Genomic DNA, 23740 nt, shown 5'->3' on the forward strand with positions numbered 1-23740 from the left:
GATTCGAACCCGCCACCTTAGGTGTATGTGGCTGGCGCCTTAGCCGCTTGAGCCACAGGCGCCGAGCCACTTTGTTGCTTTCTATCTGTCAGGATTGCCTGTTTATTTTTTTTTTATTCTTTTTATTTTTATTTATTTTTGGCCGGAGCTGGGTTTGAACCCGCCACCTCTGGCATATGGGGCTGGAGCCCTTGTCCTTTGAGCCGCAGGCACTGCCCCCTGTTTATTTTTTAAAAAGAGCCCAACTGATTTTCCTGCAGACACATTTTGTATCTGGCTGGAAGGCCCCACTTGGTGGGTGGTTTTAGTTTTGGAGACTAGATTTGAAGGTTGCCCATGCCCCAGAGGGTCACCAACCATCTGATCCTCGTGGAGGGCAGAAGGTCCAAGTCTGGAGTTTCCTTTCCAGCATGAATGAGACACACCACAGGAAAACCCCTCGTGTCAGGGACACCATGCCCCAGTCTCTGTCCCTGGGGGTGGGAAGCTGCATTTATTACCGTTCTTTTTCTTTCTAGAGACTATTTTTATTTGATTCCTTTATAACAATTTAGCATATTGGAACCAGAAACGGGGTCTGGTGAGCCGCCAGAGGACTCCCCTACTGAGGAGAAGGAGCTGAGCAGCACTTGGGGTAGCAGAGCTGGGGCCCCAGGCCAGGCTCCCAGGACAGTCTCTTCCTCACAGGCCACCTCCTGTACATCTGATTCTGGTGTTGGCGACACTTGGCCTCTGGCCTTATGGCATCTGTGCCCATTACAGATGTGCCTACACGCCACTGCTGCTGTGAGCCCCGGGCCAGGGCAGGTTCATCCCGGACCTGCGGGGACTCGTCCAGAGCTGGGAGATGTCAGCGAGTGTGTGTTGGAGGAAGGACTGGATGACGTCTTAGTTGGTATGGTATCTTCTGGTGTGCACCCCCCGCAGTGGGGGTCTGTCCTCCGCTCCCACCACCTTACTAGTGGTCACCTGGTACTTGGAGCTTTCCCCTCTTTCCAGGAGAGCAGGCAGGCTCTGAGGCCCTTAGGCAGCTCCTCTACCAAGTGGCAAAGAGCCCGATTGCTCAATTTCTGTGTTACTCATAGGTGAGACCCCAAAAAGCCGCTCAGGGACCAGCAGCATGAGGCCGCGTGGGTGGGGAAGGGACCTGCTGAGTCTGGTGGTGGCTGTCATACTTGTAGATGACACTATAGTGCTGATAGGATTTTTCACTGGTGTAGCACATGTGTTTTGGGCTTTTAATTTTTTTTATTTAAGATCTTGATGAAAATGTTTCCTTGTGTGCTAAGTGCCTGGTTCTCTGTGCATTCCTGGAAGGGATTTGCAGCAAAATTTCCAGATAGTTGAATTATGAGTCATGTTGGAATTGTGGCGCATTAGAAGTAGGGTTGTTGAGCCCTGATGTTTGGAAACAGAAAATGAGAAAACTCTGGAAAGATACTTCCTTTTGCTCCTTCTCTCTCCCTCCTCCTTTGGTACAGTATCGTCCAGTGAGTATTTCCAGGGTGAGACTTGGTATCCACGGGAGTCCACTGCGTGTGCTCTGTAGGATGAAACTGTTTAGAGACTTCCTTGCAGCAGAATAGCTGGTGTTGAGCCGGGTATGGTAGTGTGCGCCTGTAGTCCCAGCTACTTGGGCGGCTGAGGTGGGAGGATAGCTTGCGCCCAGGAATTTGGGGCTGCGGAGAACTCACTGCACTGCAGCCTGGGTTACAGAGTAAGACCCTGTCTGTATGGAAAAGGACCTGGTGTTAAGGGTGTGCACACCTGTGGAGGGTGAGGGGCGCTTGGGGACAGCCCCTGCACAGTAGGTTAATAATATTTGTCAAAGGCGGGCGAGTGCAGGCTGTGGCTGTGCTTTTGAACTATGCCCCATGTATTGATCTGCTCACAGGTGAGACTGTTTGTTAGCAACATCTGTATATTAGCAGATTGATTTCTCAAGTCAGTAAACAGATGTCTGCTCATTGATTTGAGAAAATCAGGCCATGCCTCCCAGCACGCAGGGAGGAGTGTTATTTCCTCTTTCCTTCCAGAGGAACCGGTCTGGTCATCTCTCCTGGACCTGGTGCCCACTTCCAGGCTGAGATTTGGTACCAGTGGGGCGTCCACTGAGTGGGGTTGGTAGGATGCAACTGTTCAGGCAGGAAGAAAGGCCTAACTCATTACTTTCCAGTGTGTTTGCTTTTTAGGCGACTTTATTGTTTGCCACTTTAAAAACAAGATGTGAACTGAAAAGCTAGGAAAATCCTGAAAGAGACAGCTATTGTTCTTAGTTCCCACATGCAGGAATTTAACTTCGTGGTCAGTTATTTAACATATTTTTCTCTAATGAATAATACATATTTTTAGCATCATTATAAAGTAGGCGTAATTTCAGCCTGTTATGTTTGGACTTGTGTTCAGTGTCAGGATTAGGAACCAGGGAGTCCCAGGCCTACATGACTCCAAAAGGCCTGAAATGGGTTATTTATTTATTTATTTTTTTAAGACAGAGTCTCACTCTTGCCTAGGTTAAAGTGCCATGGTATCAGCCTGCCTCACAACAACCTCAAACTTTGGTGTTCAAGTGATCCTCTTGCCTCAGCCTCCTAAGTAGCTGGAACTACAGGTGCCTGCCACAATGCCCAGCTAATTTTTCTGCTTATTTATTGATTTATTTTTAGTAGAGACAGGATCTTGCTTTTGCTTAGGCTGGTCTCAAACTCCTGAGCTCAAGAAATCTCCTGCCTCGGCCTCCCAGACTACTAGGATTACAGATGTGAGCCAGTACACCCAGCCTGAAATGGGTTTTTAAAATTAAACTCCCATTGATGCAGTGGGCCAGATAAGCTAAATTGGCCAAAAAAGAAAAAAACCTCTTACCACAGTTAATTGGCCAAAATGTCACATGCTAGCTTTGCCTTGTAAACCTGAATGGCTGGTTATGACTTAAATGGAAGATTTACACCAAAGTGGTTTTAAGCCACAAAACAAAGTCTGAATTAAAAAGGTCTGAGGAGGAGATTCTGAGGAAGATTGGACATCAAACAGTGGGAGAGGGGAGGTGAGGTTTTGGAATTCGGGGCTGGGGCCTGTGGAAGACATCGGTCTAGGTCACCGGGTTGGATTTAGAATGGGTGCAGGGTGCTGGTGAGGGACCTGGCAGTGCCCTTCATGGCCTTCCATGTCAGCTAAGGTGCTGATAAGGTCACATCCCAGGAAGCATCTGCTAGACTGTCACAGAGCTGTCCTTCGAGCAGGGAGTGTCTGGGTCTCTCAGCCTGCACGAGCTTCTTCACCTTCATGTAGGTCCCCTGCGCGAACCGCCATCCACACCCCTGTCCTGGTTTCCAACCATCTCACCCTGGGACTTACAGCAGCTCTCGTTTTCTCTGCCCACTGGGCCCACCCAGCTCCTCCCTGCGCTGGCCAGAGCGGTCCTTGGGTGGGAGCTTCCGCAGCTCTTCACTCTCCCTGGGTTCTTCTCCAGGCCTCTCAACCCCTCAGCACACAGCCCTGGCAGTGGTCCCTGAGTACCATTGTGCGCGATGGCTTTCAGCTTCTCTGGCCCTGACCTACATTAAGAAACACATTTTCCGGGCGGCACCTGTGGCTCAAAGGAGTAGGGTGCCGGCCCCATATACCGTAGGTGGCGGGTTCAGACCCTCCCCAGCCAAAAACTGCAAACAAAACAAAACACAGTTTTCAATGTGACCTAATAGAGAACAACAAGAGAATGACACACAAAACCCAGGGAAAAAACGCATTTCACAGGACGGTCCTGCCACCCCAGTGCCCTGATCCGTCCCTAAAGGGACGCTGCCTTGTTGCTCCTGCGTTTTCAATCTGGTTAGGGTCTTCCCAGATTGATGGCACTGTGCATCTGGACTGCAATTTGAAAACACCAGCTTGTGAAGAGGTGAAGCTGAGGGTGGCCTGACCCTGGGGGGGGGCTTGGGAGGGGCTCTGGCTGTACCTGGGTCTGTGGGTCTGGGCAGACTCAGCGCCTGTGGGTGGGGTCAGGGCCCCACTGCCATGAGCTGTTTCGGGGGTGGGATGTACCTGCCTCAGCGTATGGTTTTGGTTGAGAGGGGAGAGCACTGGACAGGGAGTGCTCTGGACAGGGAGTCCAGACTCCTGATTCAAGTCCTGCTTCTGCTGCGGATTGGTCCACCTCTCTGGGCCTCAGGTGTCTCACAGGGTGGCTGTGAGGCCCAGTGAGACAGGGTAGGAGTAGTGAGTGCACAACGGTCCTGACCCTTTAGTCTTTAATCTGTGTGTCAAATCACCTGGAGTCTCCCTTGAGCCCTGTGCCCTCTCTCTTCTTTTGGCCTGGACCAGGAGAGATCAGAGGAAAAACCAATGGCCTCCTGTTCAGGGTTTGGTGTAGGACGAGTCAGTGTGGGCTGGACAGTGTGGCTTGTCCTGCGGTGGTGTGGAGCCCTCCCCTCACTTGGCATCCTCTCTTCCAGCCCTGAAAGATGGCTGCCATGCTGGGGGACGCTATCATGGTGGCCAAAGGTCTTGCCAAGCTGACCCAGGCAGCCGTGGAAACCCATCTGCAGCACTTGGGTATCGGCGGGGAGCTCCTCATGGCAGCCCGGGCCTTGCAGTCCATGGCTGTGGAGCAGATCAGCATGGTGCTGGGGACGGCACAGGTAAGGGGGCCTGGCAGTGGAAGGGGTGCTGGCGGGAAGAGGGCTGGACTTGGAGCTCTTAGTGAGACCGGAGGTTGTGACCATGGCAGCTGATCTCCTTTTGTCCAGGGCAAGGAGCCCCCTGGCTAGCGTGTCCCACCATCCCTGTGTGAGCTTGTGGCTGTGGTAATGGAATACCATATGCTGATGGCTTAAACAGCAAAACAATTTATTTCTCCCAGTTTTGGAGGCTGGAAAGTCCAAGATTAAGGCAGTGGGATACTTGGTGTCTGGTAAGGAGCTGTCTCCTGATGCATAGATGGCCATCTTCTTACTGTATCTTCACATGGTGGAAAGAGGGCAAGGCAACTCTCTAGGGCCTCTTTTATAAGGCACTAATCCCACTGGGTGAGGGCTCCATCCTCCTGACTTAATCACCTCACTGAGGAGTCCCACCTCCTGCTACTATGTAGGAGCTGGAGCTAAGTTTCAGCAGGGGGACACATGCATGCCGTCCTTAGGTCCTTAGTAGGCCCCTGTGTGGGTCAGCCTGGAAGCCTCTGAAGGCTGTCCTCACCCAGTCTGCTAATCCTCCGCCAATGCCTGGCCTTGCTCTTTGCCTCTATTTTGCTTAGGGTCTCTGGGTGCCTGACTTGGGGCTCTGCTCCTTTCCAGGTTGGTGGCTGGCACAGGCCCGCCAAGGGCAGCTTCTCCTCCTTGCTCCCTCTCGTCCCTTGTGCTCTCTGGGGGAGGAGATCACTCACCTTTGTGCTGGGGTCCAGGAAGCCCAAGGAATGGTTTTAAACAAAACCAGTTGCTGGGGAGGTGATTTGAAACAGGGTTGGCAGTGCCCACCATGGCGTCACCAGCAATTCCCCTGACAGTCCGCAGGATGAGGAAGGGTGTCTGTGCACTTGCACTGTATGTGGTCTTCAGGCAGAGGTCACAGTGCTCCTCCCTGCCCTGAGGCCATCACAGCCCCCAGGCCTCTGATGGTCCAGGGTCAGGACCCACAGCCCCTTCCCCCTGTTCTTTGGGGGCTACAGTGACTCTCTCACTGCACATACCTGCTGTCAACTCTTAGAGCAGTGGTTCTCAATCTTCCCAATGCTGTGAACTTTTATTACAGTTCCTCATGTTGTAGTGACCCCTACATAGGAGGAGCCGTGTCTCGGTTCCTAAGACCATCACAAATATGTGTTTTCTGATGGTCTTAGGTGACCCCTGTGACAGGGAAAGGGTCGTTTGACCCCCAAAGGTGTCACAACCCACAGGTTGAGAACCGCTGTCTTAGAGTCTTTATACCCGTCATTTCCTCTGAGCTCACTGCCCTGGGATGGGGCAGGGCAGGCTGATGCTTGTCCCCAGCCTAGGTGGTTCTTACAGGCCCTGATTATTAAAGGCGGGACCAGATTCCTTGTCCTCTTCCCACCTTGCTTCTGTCCCCCACTTCCCCTCCCCCGGCCAAGGCTGGGCTGCGGCCCCAGCTGCCTTGGTTGGTGGCTTTGCCTTCCTGTTGGATGTTTGGCCCGTGGCACACCCATAGCATGAGGTTGCCCCAGCTCTCTTGGGCCACCCCCTCCAGAAGTGACGCAGTATGCTAGATTGGACAGGATTTCACTGTGACAGAGAGGGGCCTCCCCCAACTTTGCCTGGGCTGTGTGTCCGAAAGAGACAGGGCCATCCCTGGAGTAGTCGCTTGGAGGGAGGGCGGGCAGTGACGGTCTCTCACCCTGAAGGAGGCCCCGACGGCCTCCAGTCTGCTTTCCTTCTGTGCCTAGACGCTTAGCTTTTTGGTCCCTCCCTTTTCCTGAGGGGACAGAGGGTCAGATGACTCCAGGAGCTGGTCTCTCTTGACCTTCTCAGAGGATTTGCTCGTGGATTCATTCAGACTGGCGCAGAGTCTGAGTCCCTTTGAGACACTGGGAACCTTTTGTTACCCCTGGGCTCCCACAGCCACGTGAGCAGGTGTTAGTAACACAGGGCAGGGGGCCATGTGGGAGCCATGGTGCAGAGAGAGTGATGGGTCTGCCCCAGCCTGCTCTTTCCGGTGCTCCTCTGGTGGTCTGGGAGGGGCCCAGTGAACCTGAAAACAATCTATTTCTACTCTGAGAAAAGCACTGTCAGGCAGCCTGGGGGCAGCCAGCAGGCCTGGGCCCTGGATTCCGGCTCTGCCATTTGCTGGCTGGTGGCCTTGACCAATCTCGTCAGTTCTCTCTGCCTCAGTGTCCTGCTTGTGATATGTGAGTAACAGCCAGTGCTCACCTCCCACAGGTGCTCAAACCTTCTCTCTTCAGACTCTACCATGTCTTATAAAGCCAGGAGTGAGAGGGTTTTGGTCCCCTGCTGTTTTATACAGCCTGCAGGCAGCACGTGGCCACTGGGCCAAGGGATCCAGGCCTCTGGGCTCCCTGGAGAAGTCAGTTCTAACTATAGTCTTCTTGGCAGTGTTTCCCTGGCCCCGTGGCCCCACATAACTCTGTGACGATGATGTACCCTATTTTCAGATGAGGAAGTGGCAGAGAAGGGTCAGGAAGTTACTCAAGGTCATTCCTGGTTCAAAAGTAAAAAAGGGCCTGGGTGCAAAGGTCAGGCCTTGGTGACTATTCCGAAGTAGCCCAAGCTCTCAGGGACAGCCAGGCATGGTCCTGGTTGTGACCAGCTCCCCAGTGAGAAGTGCTTAAGCATAGGCCTGCAGGCTGATTGGCAGAAACCACATTAGCCCCTCATTAGCCTTTGGCTGTTTTTTGCCTCTCAGAGCTTACCCTCCTTTTTCCCTGGTTTACCCTCCCTGAAGTCCTGGAGGCCTTCCTCGCTCTTCCTCACCACACTTGCAATGAGGAACTTGCCACTGGGGAGTGGTGTGAACCTGGCCCTGGCTGGGCACACAGTAGGTGTGCATGACCTGCCCTGGACCCCAGGGAGTGGTGTGAACCTGGCCCTGGCTGGGCACACAGTAGGTGTGCATGACCTGCCCTGGACCCCAGGGAGTGGTGTGAACCTGGCCCCAGCTGGGCACACAGTAGGTGTGCATGACCTGCCCCAGACCACACAGCAGAGTCCTGGCCCTCGGGCTGGGAAGGGTGCTGTGGGCCTTAGGTGGAGTGTTACATTAACTCTGAGGGTAGCAGAGGAGCATGCCTGCCCCAGGCAGTGGGGACAGACACAGGGAGGAGCTCCTGGCTTGCTCTTGCATCCCTCACGATGTCCTTTGCACCCTGCAGGGTCAGGATAAACATGAAGAGCCATTTGTGGAGAACTTTGAAGACCTGGAAGCAGAGTTGCACTTCTCAGGCGCACAGGCATCGGGAGCCTCCCCAGACTCCTCTACAGCCTCGGGGGACCAGTCCCCACCTCCACCTCCCGGTCACACCCACAGCGAGGGCCCAGCTCCTGCCTACGTTGCCAGTGGACCCTTTAGGGAAGCTGGGCTCCCAGGCCAGGCCACTGGCCCTCTGGGCAGGGTCAACGGGCTCTTTGCCAACTGCAGAGACTCATTCTGTGCCACAGGCTTTCAGCAGAGGTTCTTCCACCAGGACCAGTCCCCAATGGGGGGCCTCACAGCCGAGGACATCGAGAAGGCCCGGCAGGCGAAGGCCCGCCCGGAGAGCAAGCCGCACAAGCAGGTGGTAGGTCCAGGAGGGTCCAGGCAGGGTGGGGTGGTTTCCACCCGCGGTGCTGCTGGCCTTGGCCCCACCTTTGGGGACTCTTTGTGGATGCTGTGGCCTGGAGATTTTAGGGACATGGAGGCCTCTTCTAGGTGGAGCTGCTGCCTTTGGGGTGGAGAGGGGCAGGCTGGTCCTGTCCCGTGCCTGTTTGCTGATCCCACAGGCCCTTTTGTTTTCTCCCTCCAGCTCAGTGAGCAGGCTCGGGAGCGGAAGGTGCCAGTTACGCGGATTGGGCGGCTGGCCAACTTTGGAGGTAAGGTGGCTGCGGGCCCCTGGGCCACCTCACCTGCCCTGCAGCGCCTGTCCGACCGTGTGGAGCCAGGGCGCTGGGGCCTGCGTGGAGGTGGAAGTGGGTGGGGGTCAGTGTTAGCTCCCCTTAGCTATTGGACTGGACATTTCCCACGGACGACTGATGCCATTGCTGGGCTCCCGCTCTGCCTCACTCGCCCGCTCTGCCTCACTCGCTGGGCTGGTGTGCAGCTTGTGCTGCATGGTAAGCTGCGGCAGGGGCCGCTGTCAGGCCTCACTTGGGGACAGCGTCTGCAGCATCACCTTTTCCTTATCCTCCTCCTCCATCTTACCCCCGGCCAGCTGCTTTCAGGGCCTCTGCAGGGAGGAGGAGGGGTACTGAGTACAGGTTCCTCACTGGGCTGGTTAGCCTTTAAACAGAGCATTTTTGGCCCTTGGGACCAGCCATGTGAGCAACCCATTTGCTGGACATCCACAGGCTTACAGCTCATCTGTGGAAGGGCATTGAGGTGCTGTGGTCCTGAGCTGCTGCTGTTTAAGTTGTCCTGATAGGCTGTAGACTTGTGAGCTTTATCTGTACTTTTCTTTGGGGATTTGAATAGCCATCGTGTCCAGTACACTTGTGCTGTTTTTATGTGAGTCAAAGGATAATTTTATAGTGAAGGTTTATAACAGTTGTATCTGCTTTTATGACATCGTATTATACCACGTATCACTTATTTACACACCACGGTGTTTCTGTTGAAAGTACCACCTCCTTTGCCGTGGTCTATGCTAAGGTGGAGTCACCAGGATTGCATTTCTTTAAAGCTCAGCTGTCCTGAGTAGAGTTAGGTAGGAAATCTCAGTAGCTGCTCTGTGTGGGACAGGAAAAGAATTTCTCTAGACCAAGATTAGGACGTAAAAGTATAAACTTTATTTCATTTTCTTAGAAAGAGAAGGGTGAGAGAGTGAAAGAGAGCAGGGAAGGAGAGAAAAGAGAAATGGCTTGGCATCCGGAAGAAAGGAGAATGCCTAAAGTTAGGGGGACTAAGAGAAAAAAGTTAGTGTAGCCAAGTTCACAAAGTATTATGAATGGAAATGCTGTATCCATTTTTCCTCAGGCCTGATGTTCATACCCCATTGTCTGGCTAGGAGATTTTCAGGGACCACTGGAGGCTAGAGGAACAAATTTTAAAAGGCATATTTAGCCAAGCTCTAGCTAGCAATTGTAAAGAAAATTTCCATTTCCTTTTTGTATGCTGGGCTCCGTAGTGATTTGTGAAAACAAGGCTGCCTGCTAGGAAGTCTGTTAGGCAGAGAAAGAAAGCAAGCAGAGAGGGAGATTGATTTTAGTCCTTACTGAAATATTATGAGTTAATAATTTCTCTCTCATGTCACTATGAAGACTGACTCCAAGCGACGTGATTAATGAAAGCAACAGTTTTGGCAGCCTGAATCCTATACTGGCCTTGGGTGAGGGCTTATTTGCAAGGCTGTTTGTGGCAGAGGTCAGGCAGGTTCATGATGATGCTAGTCCTAGGTGGGTTATGGAGACCCCCATCCTGTGTCTGCCCTTTGCTTTGTAAGTCTCCCCTCCCATAACCATCCATCCTGCCTGCTATTCTTCTCTGCCACCTCTTCTCCTTTGGAAACCCCATCCTACCTGTGTCCCACAAAAGGCTGGTACTCTGGGAGCTGGACTGATGTGTGCGTTCTATCGTGGAATGAAGACCAGCTGTCTTTCCAGGGTGCAGAGGAGATTACGTTAATGGGATAGAATTTTCTCAACTGTAATTTTTTTCCATAATTGTTGCCTTAAAATTTGGCATCTGCTACTTAGCTGTTCCCACGTTTAGTAGAAAGTGTCATCTGAGTTAGAGCAGAAGATTTTGCATTATTTCCCTTTCCTGCACTAGTATTTCAAGCAGTTTGTCATAGAATATCATAACTCAGGTATCGTACTGCGTTGTCTGTCTGGGAGCTTTTCAGGAACAAATAGGAGCAAACTCTAAAGGCACATTAGTCCATAGGCATAGCAGGTCTCTGCTATCAGAATGAGTTTGACAGTCATCCCTTCACAGGGTTCTAAGTCACCTCCCAGAAGACTTGGCATGTTATGTGTTGCCTAGTAGTTGGAAAACATTTTTATTTCTTATTAAAATGTTGTATAGGCTTGGCCTGTAGCACAGTGGTTACTGCACCAGCCACATACACCGAGGGTGGCAGGTTTGAACCCGGCCCGGGCCAGCTAAACAACAATGACAACTGCAACAAAAAATAGCCGGGCGTTGTGGCAGGCACCTGTAGTCCCAACTCCTTAGGAGGCTGAGGCAAGAGAATCGCTTAAGCCTAAGAGTTGGAGGTTGCTGTGAGCTGTGATGCCACAGCACTCTACCCAGGGTGACATACTGAGACTCTGTCTCAAAAAAAAAAAAAAAAATATATATATATGTATATATTGGATAGGGGGTTTCTTCTCTCCTCCGTGAGTTTGATGACAGGAGCTACCCTTTTTTTTGGTGGGGGCAGGGCTGGGTTTTAACCCACCACCTCTGGTATGTGGGGCCGATGCCCTATTCCTTAAGTCACAAGCACCGCCCGAGCTACCCTATTTTGACATCGGTAGCTTCTCCCTGTAACTTCGCCCTTCTCTTTACTCCAGACTCTGTATGAGCCGGTCCTCGGAAGTCTGAGTTTGACTTATTTCAGAATGGAGGTAGTCCTCTGCTGGGAGTCTTTGTGGGTGGTGGAGAGAGCCAGTGAAGGTAATGGTAAGGAGTTTGGGAAAAGTGGTCAGAATGAAGATCTTGATGTTGACTTAGAATTTGCTGGAGCACTGTGAGTCCTGGTGAAGTCAGGCCTTTTCAGGTGGTGGCTTAAGGAAGGCAGAGACTGAAGAGGAAAGGGTTGTATGTGTGTGTGGGAGAAATGGCAGCTTCGGTAAACTCAGGTAGAGGGGAAGGGGCAGCCAGAGGGGACCTGGGTGGCAGGAGAGAAGCTCTGGTCTTGGTTAAGTGTTTGCAGCTTCAAGAACCTTTTGAGCTTTTGCCAGTAGCCACCGGGTGCCTGGAGCCTTCCTGGGTTGGAAGTACCGTTTCTGGGTTGGAGGTGACAGGATGGGAGCAAAGAGGAGCCAGTTCAGGAAATAACCAGCGGTTCTGGCCCCAGGGGTGAATTCTGGGCCTTCTCCCTCCCTCAGGTTCTCAAACTGTAGGTTATGACCTTTCAGTGAGTGTGAAAAGTTAAGGTTTCCTCACTCCTAGAAATATATTTGGCTTTTAAAAATAGTGTAAGAGATCAGTGGGTTTCCTAAGAGGTAAGAAAATACTACCATCATTACCACCGGCCACCTCTGGCATATGGGGCCGGTGCCCTACTCCTTTGAGCCACAGGCGCCGCCCTTCATCATTTTTCAAGGATGTGTTAACAATGCAAAGGACATGCTCTGAGATAAAGGCTAATAAATTGAGTAACTTAGTTTAGAGAAAGACTGACGGCATCCTCCCGTCTTGTGGACACTGGCTGAGACCTCGCTGTGGCTTACCAAGCCATCCAGTGCCACCTCACAGTGGTGACATCGTTGGACCCTGGCTGGGGCTGGAGGGCTGGTAGAGCGGGGGAGCATCCACACTCCTGTGGCAGTGCTGTGTGTCTGCACCTGCTGGCATGATACCCCCAGGGCTGTGCACAGGCCTTGCTCTGGCCTCTGCTCTAGGGATGGCGTGCAGTGCCACCAGCCTGATGTGCTGAGGGCACAAGTCACTCTTCCTGTAGCGCTGCCTCTCTGGGTGCACTTTGCAGCAAGACAGAAGCGCTCTGGATGCGAGGGAGGTTCTGCACCCTTGGCATTCGTGTGGGGGCGTAGTTTCCGCTTTCTCAGGGACAGCCTTAATAAGGGGCTTTTCTGTGTGTTTCCCTTAGAACAGGGGTCCTCAAACTTTTAAAACAGGGCGCCAGTTCACTGTCCCTCAGACCGTTGGAGGGCCGGACTGGGGGCCCTGGGATGAGTCGGCTGCTAAGCAGGACAGGCATTGGCGGCAAAAACACCCGGTGGGCCGATGAATGTCCTAATTGGGCTGTGTGTGGCCCACGGCCGAGCCTTAGTTTGAGGACGCCTGCCTTAGAAGCTCGGTTGGAGATGAGGGCAGTTATTCTCTCCAGTACAGATGAGGAAGCTGTTCTGGGAAGTGGGCCAGTCGCCCAGGGCCATAGGCTTCTGTGTGACAGCCTGGGAATAGAGCCCAGGTGTGGGTCATACCCTTGGAAGTCTAAGCCTGACCAGGTGCCCTAAATGGGGGTGCTGGGTTAGGTCTTCCCCCCTCTCACCAGTCCAGTTCTGGGAAGTGAGAGTCAGATCCTGTGAACTTGAGAACAAGCCTCGGGAAGCTCTCCCTCCCCTTCTCTGTTCTCTTCCTCCTCTGCTTTGGGCTGCAGCTCCCTCCCTAGGCCCCTCTTCTCCCTTGGGGCTGGGAGCATCTGGACACCAGGTAGAGATAGAGGAGACTAGATTGTTGTAGAACCTTGAAGCAAAGGAAAGGGCCCTGTCCCGCTGCCTTTTCTGTGTGGGCTTTCTTGTCTTAACAGATCAGAAGGATCATTAGGGGCATTAGTAAAAGTGAGGCTTAGAACAGTGCATGGGCACACGGTAAGTGCCTCGTGAGTGACGTTGTCATCGGTGTTTATCTTTAGTTGTGTCTTTGCTCCTTCTACTGCAGAGAAACTCCTTGAGCCTTACTAGATGAAGGTTTGCGTTTCTGGCAGGTAGAGCCACAGCCCCAAGTAACATTGACTGACTTGTTCCTGCTCTGAAGCGCTTCTCATCGAGCCTGCTTAGGAAGGGCCCTGTTTCTTTTAACCTCTGGTGCCTGGGAGCAGCTGAGAGACTGCTCAAAGGAGGGCTTCCTTTGGCTGCGATGACCTCCAGAGGGCTTTCAGGGAGGAAGCTGGACTCCACATGTCACAGCAAGCAGGCACAGCCTGGGATGCTGGCCCTGCGTGCTCCTGGCTGAAGAGAACCCTGCTCCGTGCTGCTTCCCTCAGTCCTTGACTGGGAAACCTGTTTTGTGAGAGAAATGTCTGGAACTTTCTAAGCCAGGCTTCTGGCTGTGGCTGGTTTTCCTCCAGGACTTGCTCAGTTCTGAGGGCTGTGGGGGTGTGAGTGGAGCCCCTCATGGGGGTGAACTCAGGTTCTCATGAGGACCTGGAGAGTCCCAGGCTGGGCTACCCATCTCCCTGGAGTTGCTTCCAGGTACCAGCTGGGTTGGGGTGAGGAAAGAGCCTGGCCTGGGGGTCTTGAGAATCAGGTTGAGCCAGGGCCTGGTGGGGCAGGGTGGTGGCCTAGGAGCTCGCAAGGTCTAGGTTAGGGTTGCTGGCTGGATGGCCTTGTTTTCACAGCAGGGCTGCCTGTTGGAGCCCGACTGTTAATTGGCAGTGCCTTGGCCTGGGACCAGGCTGGTCTTGAGAGATGTGCAGGGCCACAGAAGGAGCCTGAGGCCTTCCCTGTGGCATGTTGTTTTGGTGATTTGTTCAATAACAGGTCCTTTACATTGGAGAACTTCGGCTCTCTCTTCCTGGGAGCCTAGAAATGGCCAGAGAACAATGTGCTGGAGCATTTGAGGATAGTCCAGCTGAGGAGTGGAGGGGACACACCTCTGCCTGTAGAAAGAGGGGTTCGGCATGGCCCACCCTTATAGCCGTGGTGTTGTCTCGTAATGGCCAGTAGATAACCCGTTGGGCCTTCTGCCTCTTGTCTTTGGACTTGCTTCAGGCAGAGCAAATCTGGACGTGGAGACATTGGTGAAGGTTGCTGAAGTGTGAAGGTTAATGTTGCCTGTTATCATTTATTTTGCTAAGTCTGATAGTGTGCTGGGGCAGGGAGCAGGGAGTTAATGTTTAATCAGGGACTTTGGCTGCCAGCTCTGTGCCCAGTGTCCTCTGGAGCTGGGGGGGGGGCGCGTGCAGAGAGAACACACAGCTGGCATACCTGCTAGGCACCAGACCTGGCCCCTCCATCCTGACATACCATGCTGTCCCTGATAGGTGTGTGGTCACACGGAAAGGCCATTTCCAGATAACCCTAGCCGCTTCCTGTGATTGCTAGAGCGTAGTTTATTCTGCCCCCTGTGTCCAGTACAGGAGCTGCTGGCCACATGGAGTATTTGACATGCGGCTCGTCCAAAATGACATGTGCCATTAAGTATAAAGTGCACAAGGGACTTTGGAGACTTAGTGTGCACACAGGCAAATGTAAAATATCTGATGGTATTTATGTTGATTACTTGATTCCTTGCTGAAATGAAAATATTGGGTTAAGAATTTATTTTACATGTTCTTATCTTTTTCGGTATGGCTATGAAAATTTAAAATTACATATGTGCCTTGCATTATATTTCTTTTGCTCAGCACTGGTCTAACCATTTTGAATAGAAGCCATGATAATTAATAGTTTTTATATCTGTACCATGCATCGTCTGGCCTATGTGAGCACTTTGCTTTTATTGGATTGCTCGGTCCTCACAGCCTTTGAAGCAGGAACTGCTTTTATAGATGGCCAGGTGGAGGCTGTGCTATTGCCCAGGGCCAGGTAAAAATGTATTGGAAAAACTTTTTTTTTTTTTGAGACAGAGTCTCATTATGCTGCCATGGGTGGAGTGCTGTGCTGTCACAGCTCACAGCAACCTCCAGCTCTTGGGCTTAAGCAATTCTCTTGCCTCAGCCTCCCAAGGAGCTGGGACTACAGGCACCCGCCACAATACCCGGCTATTTTTCGGTTGTAGTTGTCATTGTTGTTTGGCAGGCCCAGGCTGGATTTGAACCCGCCAGCTCTGATGTATGTGGCTGGCACCCTAGTCACTGAGCTACAGGCACCAAGCTGGAAAAAATTTTTAAAAATGAAATTATCACCTTTTGATCTTGATTTTTTTTAAAATTTATTTTTCATTAAATAAAATATTTAATAGGTATTTTTCATAAAAATAGTGCATAATCATTATAGAAAATTTGGAAATATGGATATCTGTGCTGGTTTCCTTATCCCATAACCCAGTGACCTGGCATGGGGTGGGGGCACTTCTCTGGGCTCCTCCCTCTGACTGCGGTCCCCACACTCACCCACTTGTTCCTCACTCTGTGACCATGTGCCCACCTGCCCCAGGAAGCCCACTAAAATGGGGTCAAGTAAGAGGATAGCGGTCCTGAGCTAGGTGTGACCTTAGCAGCTCCTGTGGGGAAGGGGGCCCTGCTGAACAGTTGGGATCATTCACTGATTGATTTTTGGACAAGTGAGGTGTTAACTTTGCTTTAGAAGATTTCAGAAGGTGGGGAGGGAGGGCCTGGCACCCTTTGGCCTTCAGACCACTGTCAATCTGTGCTAGGTGGGTGGGGGCCCTTCCACTCCTAAGTGAGGGCTTAGCTTGAGTCCTGTGAGTCCCCATGGGCTTGGGCTGGGGACACCCTTACCTTTTGCAAAGTATTCCAACGCCCACCACCTGTCGCTTCATATTCCTGTGGTGATGCCTTTCCGGTCACAGCAAGCTACATCAGCGGCTTCTGGATTAGTGGAGGCTCTTGATGCAGACTGGAAGTGGCTGGGGGCATTCCAAGAGCATGCCCTGTTGTTAGCATGTCCTTGGCCCGTGACCATTGCTGGTCTGTCTCTCCATTTGTGCTGGGACCTTCCTGATGTGCTTCCCAGCTATGCCACTTTGGGGACACATTTGTGTGCCTGGGAGCCTGTAGATTATTAAAGGTGGCGGCAGGGGGTGTGCAGGGGGCAGGGGGAACATGTGAAGCTTTACCGCAGGAAACATCTAACTGGAACCAAATATTCTCTTAAAACAGGTGTGTATCTCGCACCTTTTTTGCCCCCTCTCAAAATGGTGAGTCAGCAAGTGTCCCTGGTCCAGGCAGCATCTCGTGGTGCTGCTCCAGGCCGAGTGGGTGGGCAGCTTCTGCTCTCCCTGAGCGCTGAGTGCCCTCATCTTTTTCTTTGCAGGTCTGGCCGTGGGTCTGGGCTTTGGGGCACTGGCTGAGGTTGCCAAGAAGAGCCTCCGTCCTGAGGATTCCAAGGGTGAGCTGGCCCCTGAGGGGTAGTGTAGGCCCTGAAGGGGCAGCCCTCCAGCCCCAGCCCCAGCTGTGCTCTGGGAGTATGACCACCCAGGCCCCACTCACATGGCTTCTGTGTCAGTGGTGTCCCTGGGGTGGTGAGGCTATTCAGACAGACTTATCTGCTTGAAAGGCTTTGTGACTGGAAGGCCACTCCCCCTCCCGGACCTAAGCGGTCACCTGGCCCCTCTTGGCTCCTGCCTGCATCCGCCCCACCCGCACACCTGCTCACACACCTGCTCACACACACCTGCCTTTTGCTTCTGCATTTACTTCCTGCCCTGCTCTCCAGGGAGCTTCTGGGGCCTTTGGTCAGATAACCCAGGTCAGCCACGCCAGGCAAGGTGGGTGGCTGGGTTTGGGGGTGGCCTGCGCTTCTGCAGCAGAACCCACTGGATCATTCTTGCCAACTCAGTGACCTAGGGAGGCTGTAACCTCTCAGAGACTCTGCCTCTGAGGCAAAGATCACAACAACTTCTGTCTCTGCAGTCCAGGGCTAGGCCTGCTGTCAGCATGGTCACCCACAGAGTTCAGGAGGCCAGCAATGGGCTGGCCACACTGAGACTTTGGGGTACTCATGATGTGGGTGGTGCCATCCACCTGTGAGTGGCCAGGCTGGGCCACTTCCCTAGACTTTGGGCCAGGAGTGTTTCCTTAGCAGGGCCTGGGGGGGTTTTTGAAAATGTATTTGAAGTTCTGGACTGGGTTGCTCTGACCCAGGCCCATTCAGGGAGTGTCAGCTCATTCTGGTATCTCACACTTCTGCCCCATTTGTGGGGATCACTAGTGATACCTGTTGTCCTGTACTACAGCCCCCCAGCCATTGCTGTCAGCTTGGGGTCAGGCTCCCTTGGGGGGCATCAGGGAGCCTGCTATTCACCTGGAGGGCCCCCCTTTCACCCACAAGCCCATCCCTATAGGCTCTCGAGTACTGTGGACACAGGGTACCATGTATGTCCTGAGAAGGGGCCAGAGGGTTTGGCAAGGGTATTTTTAGTGTTGGTGCTGAGACCCTGTGAGAACGGAAGCCTGGGTTTTTCTAGAAGGAGGAGCCGGCCTTCTCCAGCCGCTGCCCCGATGCTGGCTACTCTCCATCCTGCCTTGCCCAAGCAGGGGAGAGGCCAGGCTGGCTCCAAGGTTACAGTTGGTGTCCTTTGTCAGGGATAATGATCCCAGACATGGGGGTCAGGGGCTTAGGCACCATTAGCCCTGAAAGTAGGACCTGTGTGCTCCAGCTTGCTGACCGGGCCTTCATGTACCATGGCCTGGGGCACTGACCACGCTGACTGAACCTTGCTGCAGGAGAATCTCTCTCAGTTGGGGGTTGCCACTGTGCCCCAGGCCCATTCTGTCTCCCCTCCAGGTCATTCTCATAGCCACCTGTGCCCAAGGCAAGTGACATGTCTGTAGTCTGGGGGGACATTGGCCTGCATTGGAGGGGCTGCCTAACAAAGCCCAGATTGGGCTGGACACTGTCTGCATGTCTGAGGAGTGCTGGGGTCAGCCTCAGCCCTGCCTATGACGGGCACTGTCCCCTGTCTGAGGAGTTCTGGAGTCAGCCTCAGCCCTCCCTGTGACGAGTACTGTCCCCCATGTGAGGAGTACTAGGGTTAGCCTCAGCCCTGCCTGTGAGGGGCCCTGTCCCCCATGTGAGGAGGGGGTCAGCCTCAGCCTTGCCTGTGATGGGCACTGTCCCCCATGTGAGGAAAAGGTCAGCCTCAGCCTTGCCTGTGATGGGCACTGACCCCATGTGAGGAAAAGGTCAGCCTCAGCCCTCCCTGTGATGGGCACTGTCCCCCATCTGAGGAAGGGGTCAGCCTCAGCCCTGCCTGTGAGGGGCACTGTCCCCCATCTGAGAAGGGGGTCAGCCTCAGCCCTGCCTGTGATGGGCCCTGTCCCCCATGTGAGGAATACTAGGGTCAGCCGCAGCCCTGCCGGTGATGGGCACTGTCCTCCATGTGAGGAGGGGGTCAGCCTCAGCCTTGCCTGTGATGGGCACTGTCCCCCATGTGAGGAAGAGGTCAGCCTCAGCCCTGCCTGTAATGGGCACTGTCTCCCATGTGAGGAGGGGGTCAGCCTCACCCTTGCCTGTGATGGGCACTGTCCCCCCATGTGAGGAGGGGTCAGCCTCAGCCCTGCCTGTGAGGGGCACTGTCCCCCATGTGAGGAGGGGGGTCAGCCTCAGCCCTGCCTGTGAGGGGCACTGTCCCCCATGTGAGGAGGGGGTCAGCCTCAGCCCTGCCTGTGAGGGGCACTGTCCCCCATGTGAGGAGGGTGTCAGCCTCAGCCCTGCCTGTGAGGGGCACTGTCCCCCATGTGAGGAGGGGGTCAGCCTCAGCCCTGCCTGAGGCAGGTGAGAGGATCTCCTTCCTCCATTCTGGGGCAGTGGCCTCTCTCCAAGGTCCCCCCTCTTCCTACCTCTTTGTAGGGCCCTAGCCCCAGGCCTCCAGCCCAAAGCAGTCCCCAGGGGCTAGGAGTGGGTGACAGGAGACATTGGGGGCCGTCCTTCCCTCAGTGCTGGCCTGTGCTGCCGCCTAATGTAAGGGATGAGTTAAGGGTCCTTCTGGGCCCTGTTTTCCTGGACTGGCCCTGCCCATGGTCACAGCTGGGCCTCCTGGGGTAGCTAAACCTGCATCTATAGAGCTACAGTCTCTCACCTTCTAATACCCTGTCCTGTCTGGGACCCTCGGAACCAGCCTGACCCCTTTCCACATGGTGGCCTCTAGCTGTTGGCAGGTCTGCAGGTTGTCCTCACCACTTACCCCCGCAGTGCAGCCTGTCCTGTCCTGCTGTGTCACAGGCCAGGCTGGATGCATCCCAGGGCAGCGGGTGGTGGCATAGCCACCTCTCATGTTCCCTTGCTGGGCATTCAGCACAGTTCCATCCCAATGGCCAAGTCACCCTCTGTGCCAGGCTGACAGTGATGCAAGTGCCAGGCACTGCTGGGTCAGAGAGGAGGAAGCTGCCTGTACCACTGGGGGCTTCTGATCTATGTAACCTCACAGGACAGAGGGTAGGAGAAGCTCCCAGGGCACAGTGGAGGCCCAGTGAAGAGGGTGCTGAAGAGCTCAGGGAGGGTGGAGGGAGCCAGTACCCGGGATCTCTGGTCCACACAGGCCTAGGCTTGGGACAGCTGGCCAACTGTCCTGGCACACTGCTGGCTGGCAGGACTTGACCTACAAGGCTTTGAGTTGTTACCCTGTCCCCCCCCCCCGCCCCACCCCCGGTGTATTGGTCAAAGGTCACCTGTAACCTTGGGGCCACTGCATGTTCACTTCTGGTCAGCTGGTGAGGCAGGCAGCAGCGGGCAGTGTGCTGTCTCTGACCACAAGCACCCCTCCTTTGACAATAGGGCTCTCACTGCAACTGGCTGCTCCCTGTAGCAAGTAAACGCTGACTGCAGGGGACATGTGATCTTCATCTAGTACATGCGGTGGGGGGTGTGGGGCAGGGACTTGGTGGCTGCCCTCAGCAGGGTGCTGCTGTTTGGGTCTTCACAGCCCCTCCCTTCCCACCCATGCCCTTCCATGGTCCCCAGGGACTGATAGGGACTGGGAGAGCCCCTGTGTGTGTGTGTGTGTGTCTGTTTTGCATACACACTAGGAGCACTGGTGTAGTCTGGGCAGCCGCTCACACTACCAGGGAGAGGTGGACATGGAATGTGGAGTCGTGACCTGGGCATAGGCTGACTTCTCTGGTCGTTCTGCCAGCTGGCCATCCCTGGGCAGGGGACATAATTCCATCCTATGGGGATTGGCAGCTTTGGGGAAGGGCTGCCTGGGAAATCTCAGATTTGGTCCCAGGATATGAACGTGGAGAGGCACCCGATCTTTTCCCATGACATTCCGAGAGCCCCCAGTTAGGGCTGTGGTGACACTTTCCTGCCCACAGGGAAGAAGTCGGTGTTGGATTCCAGCCCCTTCCTGTCAGAGGCAAACGCAGAGCGTATTGTCCGCACGCTCTGTAAGGTGCGCGGGGCGGCGCTCAAGCTGGGCCAGATGCTGAGCATCCAGGGTGAGTGGCTGGCAGCCTAGCCTGGGCCATTCGAGTGGCTGTCGGGAGAGCTCACAGGGGAGGGGTGGGTGGGTGGGTGGGACAAGCATTTTCTGGCTCCTTTGGAGACTGGACTATGTGGGGATGTTTAAAAAAGTATCATACCTGGGAGCCTACAGTTGTCTGTCTTGCCTTTCTGGGTATTTTGCCATACTCTGAGGTTGTCCCTGCTGTGGTCACAGTGAGCCAGTGAAGGAACTCACAGGCCATAACATCCCATAACTCGAGGAATTCTAAATTCAGAGCTCTGTGGCAGAAGCGTCCTCAGAGGACTCCCTATGAGAGCAGATAAATGGAAACTGAAGCAGGCAGTGTGGGGCACTGGCCTGGGGCATGTGATACTCCTGATGACAGCGCTGTGTCAAAATATTTTGGAAGATTATTTAACTACAGAGGGAAGTTGTCCACAAGAGACCACCACCCAAGAAAAGCTAGAACAGTCTCCATGCCTGTGACTCTTAACCGTGAAGAGTTCTTTGGAGGTGGTCACTTTATGGGTACAAAAGACACATGTCTAGAAAACAAAGAACTGCACATATCACGTATAAAAGCCCATTTTCTCAGGTTGCTGGGCTGAGAGCCCCAGGCTGTGAGCGGGCTGAGCACCACCTGCTCGTGATGCCCAGGCACAGGCTTCTCAGTGTCAGGACCCCTGGTGGGTGGTTCTGGATATAGCTCTTGGCTGCTATGTCCCATGAGTGTGCCCAGCCTAGGTCACTGCGGCCCAGGGTCCCTGCTGAGAGCCCTTGCTCACAGCCTCTGGAGCCCACGTGCCAGGTGAGAGTCTCTAAGGACCATGGAGGAATCAAACCTTGGCTTCCTGCATGGGGAAGGGGCGAGGCAGCGGGAGCTCCCAGAGGCCAGCTGTGCCAGAGACGGTGGAGTGGTCTATGCTCTTGGCTGTGTGTGCTCTTCCTCAGCAGGAGCTCCTTGGCCTTCAATTCCCTTCTCTTTCCAGATGATGCTTTCATCAACCCCCACCTGGCCAAGATCTTTGATCGCGTGAGGCAGAGTGCTGACTTCATGCCCCTGAAGCAGATGACGGTAAGGCAGGTGGGGTGGTGTGACCCAGCAGCAGGGCTGGTCAGCCCCTTCCCAGGGGGACGGGGCGGGCTGTGGGTGCCTCTCAGTGTGCTGATGGCCCCGCCTTGGCCTTTCCCTCTAGAAAACTCTGAACAGTGACCTGGGGCCCAACTGGCGGGACAAGCTGGAGTACTTTGAGGAGCGGCCCTTTGCCGCAGCTTCCATTGGGCAAGTGCACCTAGCACGCATGAAGGATGGCCGCGAGGTGGCCATGAAGATCCAGGTCAGTGCCCTGGTATAAGTGTGGCTTGTCCCAAGAGGGCTGCAAGAGCAAAGCCAGGGCTGCCTCACCCCTTTCCCTCAGGGCACCTGTTCTCTCAGGGAGGAGCACCTGGTCAGCACTGGCTCATCTGCTGAATGAGCAACTGGGGGTTGTGGAATGGCCTTCTAGCAAGCCTGGTTTGGGGTGGGTAGGGATAGGAGACAAGTGGCCCTGAGCTGGTGGTGGTTCCTGGGCTGAGATGTGGTGGAGGAGAAGATGGTCGATAAGGTTGAGAAGGGCTGGGGCCGTGGCAGCAAGTGGGGAGACCCAGTCAGCCTGGGATAACTGTCCCACCCCGGCCCCCTGCAGTACCCTGGTGTGGCCCAGAGCATCAACAGTGATGTCAACAATCTCATGGCCGTGCTGAACATGAGCAACATGCTTCCAGAAGGTTTGAGGCTGGGTGGCTGGTCAAGGGCAAGGGGTGGCAGGGGCTTGGACTGGGGCCTGCATCCCCATGGAGCCCCTGCCCACCATGGTGCTTTCTCCCATGGCCAGGCCTGTTCCCTGACCACCTGATCGATGTGCTGAGGCGGGAGCTGGTCCTTGAGTGTGACTACCAGCGGGAGGCTGCTTGTGCCAAGAAATTCAGGTGTGGCCCCCACCCGGCCCCATGCCTGTTCCCATGAGGGAGGCAGAGGGCTGGGGTCATACCCTGGTGCCATAATTACATCTTGCCTAGAGTAAATTAGTATCTTCAGTGGAGAGGGTGGACAGGGTCTGTGGCAGAGGTGTAACTTCCTACCCCTACCCAGGGAGCTGCTGAAGGACCACCCCTTCTTCTATGTGCCTGAGATTGTAGATGAGCTCTGTAGCCCCCACGTGTTGACCACTGAGCTGGTGTCCGGCTTCCCACTGGACCAGGCGGAAGGGCTGAGCCAAGAAATTCGGAACGAGGTAGGCCTGGGTGTCCCTGTTGTGCATGCCCTGAGGTGCTCCCTGTGGCAAGGGGGTGTGGGTGGGAAGGAGTGCCAGTGAGACTTAGGGAGATTGGGGGGGGGGGCTGGTAGCTTCCTCTACCCATGTGGCATTGGGAATCTAACAGGAACCTGGGCAGAAGGTGGGGTAGAGGACACAGGGATCAGAGATATCCTCAGCCCAACTCCCAGGCACTGGGCCACCTGGAACTTCCTGAGACAGGACCCCTGCCTGTCCCTAGATCTGCTACAACATCCTGGTTCTGTGCCTGCGGGAGCTGTTTGAGTTCCACTTCATGCAGACAGACCCGAACTGGTCCAACTTCTTCTATGACCCTCAGCAGCACAAGGTGAGCCCCGGGAAGGGCACCCTTAGCCGAGCTTGAGAACTCTGTGGGGATGGGTGTGTTGGCTCCTGACCTGCCTCTTGTCCCTTGGAAGTCACCAGAGAGTAAGGGGCTATGGCAGCAAGGGCCTTGGGCTGAAGCAATTACTCTCCTCAGTATTTGCTCTCCTTGCCCCACACCTGCATCCTGGACCACTACCCTTCCCTGTGGTCTCCATCCCCAGGTGGCCCTTTTGGATTTTGGTGCAACACGAGAATATGACAGATCCTTCACGGACCTCTACATTCAGGTATGGTCAGGAGGAGGTCCCTGGTCTTGGCCATGTTTTTCTGAGGCTGGGACAAGATGCTGGGTGCTCAGAGAAGTGGTGGCAGCATTCAGGCTCCCCTACAGATCTTGAGGGGAGAGAGGGAAGAGTGAAGGTGGGTAGGTGGGTTTGGTGTTTGTCACCTTTGTG

General features: G+C 54.3%; 1 protein-coding gene across 3 annotated transcripts in view; it reads left to right on the top strand.

Annotated features, from left to right (window-relative positions):
* Nucleotides 1-23740, top strand: part of COQ8A (coenzyme Q8A) — a 43241-nt gene that overhangs the window by 17122 nt on the left and 2379 nt on the right. The window contains exons 2-14 of one of the 3 annotated variants that reach the window (XM_023518540.1): nucleotides 763-895; nucleotides 4455-4640; nucleotides 7844-8248; nucleotides 8474-8540; nucleotides 16512-16586; nucleotides 20513-20635; nucleotides 21633-21718; nucleotides 21840-21980; nucleotides 22329-22410; nucleotides 22518-22611; nucleotides 22775-22916; nucleotides 23179-23286; nucleotides 23507-23572. In XM_023518540.1, the coding sequence (XP_023374308.1) occupies nucleotides 4464-4640; nucleotides 7844-8248; nucleotides 8474-8540; nucleotides 16512-16586; nucleotides 20513-20635; nucleotides 21633-21718; nucleotides 21840-21980; nucleotides 22329-22410; nucleotides 22518-22611; nucleotides 22775-22916; nucleotides 23179-23286; nucleotides 23507-23572 (1566 nt within the window). In that variant the 5' untranslated portion in view covers nucleotides 763-895; nucleotides 4455-4463. Of the gene's footprint in view, nucleotides 1-747; nucleotides 896-4454; nucleotides 4641-7843; nucleotides 8249-8473; nucleotides 8541-16511; nucleotides 16587-20512; nucleotides 20636-21632; nucleotides 21719-21839; nucleotides 21981-22328; nucleotides 22411-22517; nucleotides 22612-22774; nucleotides 22917-23178; nucleotides 23287-23506; nucleotides 23573-23740 lie in introns of those variants that run through there. The other 2 variants (XM_023518541.1, XM_012810756.2) reach the window with 2 other exon arrangements.

The sequence above is a fragment of the Otolemur garnettii genome, unplaced genomic scaffold, assembly GCF_000181295.1.
Source record: "Otolemur garnettii isolate 467f Iridium unplaced genomic scaffold, OtoGar3 scaffold00141, whole genome shotgun sequence".
Taxonomy (NCBI): Eukaryota; Metazoa; Chordata; class Mammalia; order Primates; family Galagidae; genus Otolemur; species Otolemur garnettii.